A 10,416-nucleotide genomic window follows, 5' to 3' on the forward strand; every position below is an offset into this window, starting at 1 on the left:
ACAGCAACCCTGATTCCTTAGCATCCAGCCTCTGTCCTCTACTGTTTCCAGCATGCCATCAAAGCTTCTCACACAGGAGTGCACGGATGGGAGGCAGCGCCATCTATTGTATCAGTTTTATAGTAATCAAATTCTTGATTCTCCATACTATCTACTTTTCTCTCTTGCATACGAGATCCTGTTATCTGTTGAGCACAGATGTATTGTTTTCTTACAGTTCTTCGATAGTGGTGCTAGCAAGCACATTACTTCTTGCAAGAAGTTATTCAACTCACTTGAGTGTACATCTAAGGGGGGGAGTGTCACATATGCCAATAATGCATCATATACAGTGAAAGGTGTTGGGCAAGTTGCTCTTACTTCTGTTTTTGGTGGTATTGTCACTCTAGAGAATGTGCTTTATGTTCCAGGCATTCGCAAGAACCTGATCTCTATTTCAGCCATCGCTACTTGTGACAATCAGGTTCTTTTTTATGGTGTATAGTGTGTGGTGTGTAACTGGCCTTCGGAACCCCAAAGGGTAGTAAACCACAACTATCTTTGAGCACACCATCAATTACAGCCACTTAGCTTCCAATTAATCACACCGCATCAAATAGCATAAAAGAAAGTACAGATGAGGTTAGAATGCCCCTGCTCAATGATCACACAATGACACCAATTGTCCCCAAACACTTGGCGGTATTTCTTTATTCTTCTTTAGTGAAAAGTAATAGCAATCTTACAACCAGGGTGCACCTTGAATCCTTCCCACTAGCTACCACTGTTCACCGCCCCACACTAGGCACACACTTCTCTTTGAGTTCCTCAAAGGTTGCAGTTTCCCGATCCTTCCATCTAAAAGTGACCCCTTTCTTCTATAAGGCATACAGAGGTGATGCTATCTTAGCAAAGTAATGGATAAACTGCCTGTAGTATGAGCATAAGCTAAGAAATCTTCTTACTTCATGGATATTCCTCAAAGGTGGCCAATTTCTGATTGTTTCTACTTTAGCAAGATCCATTCTCACTCCATCTGCTGAGATAATATGGCCCAAGAAGTGAATTTTGGCCATGAAAAATTCACTCTTCTTGGCATTTATAACTAGCTTGTGCTTGCGCAGCTCTTCGAAAACTGTGGCCAAATGCTTCTCATGCTCTGCCTCACTCTTAGAATACACAATGATATCATCGAAGAATGTGCCAACATACTCCCGATGATTTCTGAAAATTATGTCCATCATCCTATTGAATGTGGCAGGAGCATTTGTTAATCCAAAAGGCATCACTAAAAACTCATACAAACCCTAAAGTCTGTTTTGTGCTCATCCCCTGGCCGTATGCATATCTAGTGATACCCACTTTTCAAATCAATATGGCTGAATATGAACCCTTCCAATTGATCTAGAATGTCATCTATTCATGGAATTGAAAATCTATTCTTGATCGTGACCTTGTTCATAGCCCTGTAGTCAATGCACATCCGCCATGACCCATCCTTCTTCTGAACAAGAAGCACTGGAGAGCAATAGGGAGAGGATTTTTCCAATAGCTCCTTCACCTGGCTCATGATTTCCTCTTGTTGGGCTACACTAACCTGATATGGAGGCTTGTTGGGTGGTGAGCTACCTGGAATCACATCAATACCATGATCTTCCGGCCTTTCAGGTGGCAATTCTTGTGGCAAAGCATCAAAAAAACAATCGTGAAATTGTAAAAGAAAAATTGTCCTGCTTTTATGCAGCTCTAAAAGAGCTGGGATTTTCCTCACTCAAAGAGCCCTCTTTTGCAAAAATCAAGTAAGCTGAAAGATGCTTTTTCATTATATTTGTAATAGCAGAAGCTGATATAATAGGGATTGACTCTCCCTTATGTTTTACATCAAGAACATGGGTCTTGCCCCGATGAGTAAGTGTCAGCTTCTTGTTTCTAGTGTCAAGCACACCTCCAACTCGATAACACCATGGCATCCCCAACAAAATGTCACACTCAGGTAGTGGCATAATATAGAACTCTTCTCTACCCACATAGTTCTAGCTGTGCAACTGCAACTTCCCAATGATTGGAGTAACAGGAGTGACCAACTTGGGATTAGCGATGTTTTCTTCACACTGAGCTCCCGTATCTTCTGCACGTATACCCAACTTTGCTGTGAGCTTAGGTAAAATGAAATTCGCTCGGACTCCCGGATCAAAGAAAATAAGACATGATTGTGATCCCTGATCTTTCTCCAAGCCTTGCATAACTCTGTTTTCTTCGATTCATGCGTGTCTCCAATAACATCAGGCAATAGACCAGCACTCAGCTTTGGCTTTTCCCCCCTTGTGTCATCTTTCTTTTCCTCTTTATGCTCATGCTTTTCCTTTGCAAAGGACTTTCTCTTCCGATGAGTGCATTCATGGGCTCTATGGCCTTCCTGCTTGCAAATAAAGCACTTGTGGGCTTCAAACAATGCCTGCTTCTCCTCGGGAGACAATTGAGGTCATGACAAAGGCTGTCTATGCCTCTGGCCTGCAATAAAGGCTGAATTTTCTGGTTTTTCAAACCACTTAGCCTTTTTAAGATCTTCCTGGCATTACCTTTGTTTCCTAAGTTGTTTTTAAACCCACTGATCCATCCCTGCATCAAAGCATATGCTGTATTTGCATTCTCTATGAGTTGGGATAGATTTGTCACCTGTGTTTTTGTGTAATAATCCCTTATCTCTTTAGGCAATCCACAACAGTATTTCTCAACCTATTCAGAGAAGGAAATCCGACGGTAAGAACTGATAGGTAACAAGGCAACCCAAAATTTCTTGTTGTATTCATCCAAATTTCTGCAACCCTCTGCATTAAGCTAATGCCATTGAGTCATAATGTCCACTTCAAATAATGTGGTGGTCAGCCATGCCACTGAAAACAACTGATTAAACTCAACCCATGTCGTGGGAGCTTTTCCTTGCAAAAGTAAATTAGTACACCACTGAAGAGCATTACCCTTCAAGAAAGTGGCGGCTTTTCTGTTTTTTGAGCTCTCAGTGAAGTTACCTCCAGTATACGTAGCATCAAACTGTTGCAAATACATCAAAGCTTTCAACTGGTCCTGCATCCCATTGAAAGTCTCAAAGTTGACCGCTGCCCCACCTTCTTTGAAGTCCTTTAATTTGCCATTAGGCACCAAATTGTCATACATTGGTGGCTGCAAGTATGGGGACTGCATCATTCTAGGTACATTAGTTCCAGTTCCCATACTAGGATTACCCATGCCGGGTCCCATACCAGACATTTGCGGGGGTCCCAAGGAACCACCTTGCATACCAAAAGCACCCCTATTTGCATTCCCATGTTGGCATACATTACATTTGCATTCTCGGGTTGCATCATACCTCCCATCATGTATCGGCTGCATACAGGGCTGAAATGGAACATTCTGAGGGCTTGGCGTACCTGTTCCTCCCATGGGCTATCCCACCATGGCTTGGAAAAATGATTCATTGCCAAAATAACCTGGTTGCATCATAGGTTGAGGGTAGGACTACTTTCCTTGATGCACAAACTGAAAATTATTCCCTTGCGAGGGATTTTGCTGCAAATTATCGGGTTGTTGGGCATTTCCCATCCCAGATCCATGCAAAGGCATATTTGGTCCATGCAAGGGTACCTTTGGTGGCTGTCCACTGAAAAATACATGCCTATGAGTCTTCTTCTTCTTTGTTGCCCGCTTGCTTCTGGGAGGTGCTTGCATAATTTCTACATGATTTTGCGTGAGCAAATTCAAAGCTTCCATGGTACTTGCCACTCGTGCTTTAAGGAGAGCTTTTGCCTCTGAATCATGTGACTCATCAGACGACTCATCATCCTGAGGGGCTACATGCATAGACTCAAGGGGAAGATGCTGTCCCGCATCAGGTGCATCATCCCCACTGGCATAAGGCTCTTCCTCATGGCCATCTGACAACTCTACCTCCTCCTATGTGGAGAGTCTTTGACTGCTCACAGTGTGACATCGTGGCTGTAATACAGATGCAATAACCACTTCTCTTCACCCAAAGTTACCAAGGCCCACCTTCTGTTGAAAGAGAGTGTGATCCCGGCAATGGAACCACTGTAACCAGCCTTTGAAACCCCAAAGGATAGTAAACCACAACTATCTCTGATCACACGGTCAATTACAAACACTTAGCACCCAATTAAACACACCACATCAAATATCATAAAAGAAAGTACAGGTGAGGCTAGAATGCCCTTTATCAATGATCACACAGCGACACCAATTGACCCCAAACACTTGGCGCCCCTTGCGGTATTTCTTTATTCTTCTTTACTAAAAAGTAATAGCAAACTTACAACTAGGGTGCACCCTAAACCGTTCCCAACACTAGCTACCACTGTTCATCGGCCCACACTAGGCACTCAATGCATCAAACTGGCAAACTGTGCATCCCAATTGCTAGAGCAAGGCACATGCATCCTCTGTCCTCAACAACCTGGTCTCAACCTGTGTTCATCCTCTGTAATTGGGTGATTGCAATAGACCCAAGGAATCCCGTAAAGAATCTCAAAACAGAGATTTAGAAATCAATCCCACAGTGAAAACAAAGAGAAACTGGGTTGGAAATCTGGGATTGTGGCCCCACAGCACGGGCTACAACCACAAACACCTGCTCCTCACAAGAATAGGTCCATGAGGTATCCAGAACCCTGCCAAAGACCTCAAAATAGAGTTTCACAGCCGAAAACCCTAATTTGCAGCAAGAGAAACCAACCTCGAGTTGTGTGCAAGCATCGAACGCATACAAGGTCCGCACAGGCTGTACGTCATGGCCGTACAGTCCATACACAGCCCCTGCAGCCTGAAGAAGGTTCTTACAGTTTATTTGTAAGTCCATATAATGCCACTGTACAGGAGCAAAACAGCACTAGAAGGGGCTCCAACAAGTTGCAGGAGGTGTTCCTTGACTCGGGCTATGTGCAACAGGGCTAGATGCAGGGAAACAGAGAAAAATGATAGCAAAACAATGACTAGCAACCTCTGAAAGGTCTGGTGCAACAAGAAGGAGCAAGAGAAGATGTAGAAGTAGGTGAATTCTAGAGCAGGCCCTTGATTTGGATGCCATCTGCCCTTATGTGCCATAACATCAGCGGGAAAAATGACCTCTTGCAATTCTTGAGTGGGCTTCTTCAAGCACATTGATGTATTCATGTTCGCACATGCATCTTTGTAAGTTGCCATCCTTGCCCATGCAATATAGTTGGTCGACTATCAATTGATACGGCGCTGCATCCTTAATGAGTTTGCGAGCTCTATCCTTCTTAAGGGCCTGGCCTAAGGGTAATTCGTTGGCCAAGTAGTGGCCAATTTCAGCGGCCCATTCGGGAATGATGTCGAGGAAGAAGAGAGAAGCATCGGGGAGATCATATTTTACTCCCGTTGGGGCTTCATCATTTGGGATCCTCGATAGGTGGTCAGCTAGGATGTGGGTTTTGCCTTTACGTATAGCGACTGTGAAGTCGAATTCTAGAAGGATCAGCATCCACCTAGTGATGCGTCCCATCATGCAAGGTTTTTGACCAAGTATAGCAATGCTTGATGGTCCAAAAAGAAGACAAACTTGTTAGCCAACAAGTAGTGCAGTAACTTCCAAGCCATGTAGTCCTTGTACTCCTATAGAAGAGCTATTAACGCACTCTCCTCATTGGGGGTGAGGTCATCGATGATGAATACGGGTTGTGGGTCCTGCCCTTTTGGGGCTAGGTTTACCTCCTTGACCGGGGCTCTCCCGTCATACCCTTGAGAACAACCGTCCTCTCGAGGCTTTTGTATTTTGGTTATAAGATCTTACGATCTTGAATCGTATAGGCCTTGTAGTGGGCCGGTACCTGCCGTAGGTCCTCTTTATCTGCAGTTTCCTCCTCTATCTCTGCTGGAGCAATGGTCCTTTTGGACTTAGCCTTGCCTTTGCATACAGGGGATTTGGGACCTAAAGGGGGCTCTTCCCTTGCGCTTATAGAGCCGACGGGGGTGGTTACCCTACTCGCCCTGTTTTCACAATTGGAGAACTTGTGGTGAGCAGTCATGGCACCTACGTAGCACAACCAATGAAGATCTAATTTTACCCTCACGGCTCCCTTGCTTACCTCTTGGGGTTTGAGCATGTTAAACATTCTTAGGGGAACCACCAGGGTCAAACCCTCGAGCTCTGGAGTGGTGATCTGCAACCCTACTCTTTGTGTAACATCTATATTGGCTAAGATGTGCATCCAATTCTCCAAGAATTCAGGCTCGCAGAGAGGTGCATACCAGAAGTCGTCAAACTCCTTCTCATCCTCTTCCTTATCACAGGGTTGGAATAGCTTTATGTGGTTGGGCTTAGGGCCGGCAAGGGTTGGAGGTAAGAATGGCCTATTCATCCAATTGGATAGATCGCGCCATAGGATGGGATTTCCTCATAGTAGGGAAGCGATCCGCATTTTTACCTCTATCAATAGGAAGACAACCAACCCGACATTGTCGCAGGCCTCTGGTGAAGCTTCTTCCTCGATGAACAACATGTCCTCAAAGCCATACAAGTCTCCTTCCTCCTGGAGGTTATTCAACACTGGGTCTTCCTGGAACATCTTCTGCATCAGATCCAGAGCTTCTGACTGCTCGAAGCTGAGGTCCTATTCCTCCACCCTCTCCAGTACCTTGAGTGATTTCGCCCCTCGATGGCCCATCAAGTGGGCTAGATGAATAGTATATGATCCTCTACTGGCCTTTAGTCGATGCTTGAACTTCTCTTGGCAATCCCGTACCAAGTTTTGGGCATATTTTATGTATTGCTTTTCTAAGACTGGGGATAGGTCTCCTTGTAGGGGGGTGAGGGTGCTAGGCCCTGGGCCCTCACTGGATTGTTCAACTCTCGAATCAGGGGCACTTCAGGGTCACCCTAGGTGGAATACTATTCGGAAGTAGAGGAGGTGGCAAGAGTAGCTATCTCCTCATCAGAACCGTTTTGGATGAGCACCTGATCGAAGCCGTCACCTACTCGAATGGCCTTCTTGGACTGGGTTAGGGGATGTGGGGGAATCTTGGGGCCATGCAACGGGGATCCTTTACCCTTCCTTTTGAGATTCCTCATTGCTTTGCATAATGCCTTGGCTTGCATCCTCGTGATGACTTTTAGTGGCATTGCGGCCACATGGCCCTATTCAATGCTAAGCAGATTAAGGCTGGTGCTCCTTGGCAGGATGATTGGGGTGGTTGGTCTCCTCATGGTGGGAGAGTCCTAGAATAGATGCCCGATTCCACACCTTGCACATAAGGGGGTGGGGTCGGTCATGGTTGGGGCGGTGGGGGTACGATCCCTATATGGACAATCCTTCAAGAAGTGTGGGCCCTGGCATTTGAAATAGGACACCGGATGGTTTAAAGTACCTCGGTAGGGCATTCACTTGCTCTATGGGGAGGACCCTGGCAGGTGTAACATTAGAGCGGGGGTCTCCGAGAAATTGATTTTAGGTCTCTCACCCTTGCATTTACGGGGGCAAGTCTGGAATACGGGGACCTGTTGATCCTTTGGCAAGAGGTAGTGGATCAAGGTGCCACTTCCCTCCTCGTAGGGGTAGTAATCATGAGGCCTCCGTTGAAGAGGATATAAGGAGTATGTCATCATCATATAACAATATTTGTATGAGGAGATTACCCAGTAATGAACCCTCGCTCCCTAGGCGATCTATAAAGGATGTGATTTCATCGATGTAGACTCTAAAGAGAGTCGATGAGAGAGGGCAGCCTTGCTTCACCCCAATTATGCTCTCAACCCAATCGGATAGACTACCTCAGGCGTGGATCATGGACCCTACTTGTGACTGGCTCGTATAAGCTCATCACACCCAAGATCAGTATCTCTAGAATCTACATCTCCTAGAGTCTCCTGATCATACATGATCATGGGACAGTGTCAAAATCCTTTCAAAAGTCTACGAAACATGTGTAGACTTTCTGAGGTCTAGACCTTGCCTCCTTAATGATAGCCCTTAGAGTGGAAATGTGGTCTAGAGTAGAGTGGTGTCTCCTAAATCCTGCTTGCCCTAGTGCTTGCTACCCCCGTGCCTCTGTATGACTATTGTTGATCTCTCTCTCTAGTACCGATCCATAGATCTTGGTCAATGTGTGGCCAATAATGAGGGTGCAATTGTTTCCAATGTCCGTGAGGCATCCTGCTTTGTGTATCGATACAATAGTGGTGGTGCTCCATGCTGGTGGGACTCACATGCAACTGTAGTGAGTGCCCTATATTCTGCTTCAATTGAAGACAAAGAAATAGTTGGGTGTTTGTTTGACAACCATGATATAGCACCTTGACCAAGGAAAAATGCATATCCTTGCATCGATCTCTTGGTCTCATGATCTCCGGCATAGTCACTGTCACAATATCCATGGAACCGTGGATGACTTCCTCTGTATTCTATCCCAAACTGTCTTGTAGCTTTGATGTATCTCAAGACTATTTTGGCTGCATTCTAGTGAGACTATTTTGGATTTGCCATAAACTATGCTAGTGAGCTTACTGGATAACAAATATCTGGCCGAGTGATAGTCAGATATATAAGAGATCCGATGAGCTGCTTGTGGTACCTGTCATTGACTGTAGGCTTTTCTGAATCTTTAGTAAGTTTCAAACTCTGCTCCATGGGAGTGGTTGCAATCTTGCAATCTACCATATGAAACTTCTTTAGCAGACTGTCAACATACTTGAGCTGACTCATGAATGTGCTATCTAAATCTTTCCAGAACTCAATTCCAAGACAATAGTGCATGAGTCCAAGATCTTTTATGTCAAACTCTGTAGATAAGTCTTGTTTTAGCTTTCTGATGAAGCTATCCTTGCTTCCTATCATAAAATCAGATCATCTACGTACAAAAGTGCAATAGTAATGTCTTCCCCTTGAACTTTGTAGTAGAGAGTATGATCTGCATTGGATTTCATGTATCCCAGATCAGCAAAATACTTGTCAATTCTATTGTACCAACTTTTGGGTGCTTGCTTTAAGCCATAGAGACTTTTCTTGAGATGGCAAACCTTATTCTCCTTTCCTGGTTCAACATAACCTACTGGTTGTTGCATGTAGACTTCCTGGTCTAGATAATCATTGAGAAATGCATTCTTGACATCGAGCTGGTACACATTCCATCTACTGAGTGTCGCTAGTGATATCAAGAACCGTATGAAATCCATCTTTGCTATTGGAGCATAAGTCTCATCATAGTCCTCACCACATTGTTGTGCAAATCCTTTTGCAACTAGTCTGGCTTTGTATCTTTGAATACTACCATCTAGATTGTACTTCACTTTGTATACCCATTTGTTTGCTATGGCCTTCTTTCTTGGTGGAAGGTCGCATAATTCCCAAGTATGATTCTTATACAAATCATCCATTTCTTCATTCATAGCAGTTTGCCATTCTGGCTTGTCTACGGCATTTTCGAAGTACACTGGCTCTTCTATAGCCATGATGGTAGTCATAAGAGCATAGTTGGTGGTTTCCACCTGAATTGCTTTGCCTTTCTGAGCATATGTTAATCTGGCTGGATGGCTACTTTCCCTAGTAGACCATGTAAGCTATTGTGGTTCTGCTTGGGGTGTTGCCAGCAATTCTTGCTCTTCTTCTCATCAGCCTGTTTTGTAGATGATTGTGAAGTTGATGCTTCTATCTCCTGTGTAGGTGAGGTTTTCCATTTTGATTCCTCATCAAAGATTACATCGCTGGAGATAATGACCTTGCGGTTGATGGGATCATACAATTTATATGCTTTACTTTCTTCACTGTAGCCAACCATGATGCATTTGCGTGACTTCGCATGCAATTTCCTGCGATGATTATCATGTATGTGAGCATATGCAATGCAACCAAATATGTGGAGATGCCCAATGTGTGGCTTGTGTCTAATGAATGCTTCATAAGGAGTCATACCCTATATCGGTTTGGTAGGAAGCCGATTAAGCAAGTAGTTTGCTGTAGCTATTGCTTTTGCCCAATACTGATTCGGAAGATGCTTTTCACTAAGCATTGCTCTAGCACTGTCTGCTAAAGTCCCATTCTTCCTTTCAGCTCTTGCATTCTGCTGAGGAGTATCTGCACATGTGAATTGTCTTCGAATGCCGTGATTTCTACAAAAGTTCATGAATGCTGAAGACATGTATTCACCTCGTCTATCTGATCTGATGACCTTGATCTTTCTACCTGTCTGGTTTTCTACCATGGCTTTGAATTATTGAAATCTGGAAAACACTTTAGATTTCTCTTTCAGAAAGTAGACCCAATAATATCTACTGTAGTCGTCGATGAAAGTCAAGTAGTAAAGTGAACCATTGATGTTGCGGGTCTGGGCATAATCCCATACATCTGTATGAATTAAATCAAGAATACCTCATGCATGAGAGGTACTTCTGCCAAAGTTGGTTCTCTTTTG

General features: G+C 44.3%; 1 protein-coding gene across 1 annotated transcript in view; it reads right to left on the minus strand.

The window, feature by feature from the left end:
* The window catches only part of LOC147901427 (uncharacterized), a 51,295-nt gene extending 48,070 nt beyond the window's left edge, over nucleotides 1–3,225 (minus strand). Inside the window, exon 1 of the mRNA XM_087376486.1 lies at nucleotides 3,009–3,225. Within this exon, the coding sequence (XP_087232612.1) occupies nucleotides 3,009–3,225 (217 nt within the window). The remainder of the gene's footprint in view (nucleotides 1–3,008) is intronic.
* Between the last annotated feature and the right edge of the window lie 7,191 nt (nucleotides 3,226–10,416).

This window comes from Dipteris shenzhenensis, chromosome 6 (assembly GCF_047967505.1).
Source record: "Dipteris shenzhenensis isolate YYH24624 ecotype China chromosome 6, Dip_SZ_1.0, whole genome shotgun sequence".
NCBI classification, from domain to species: domain Eukaryota; kingdom Viridiplantae; phylum Streptophyta; class Polypodiopsida; order Gleicheniales; family Dipteridaceae; genus Dipteris; species Dipteris shenzhenensis.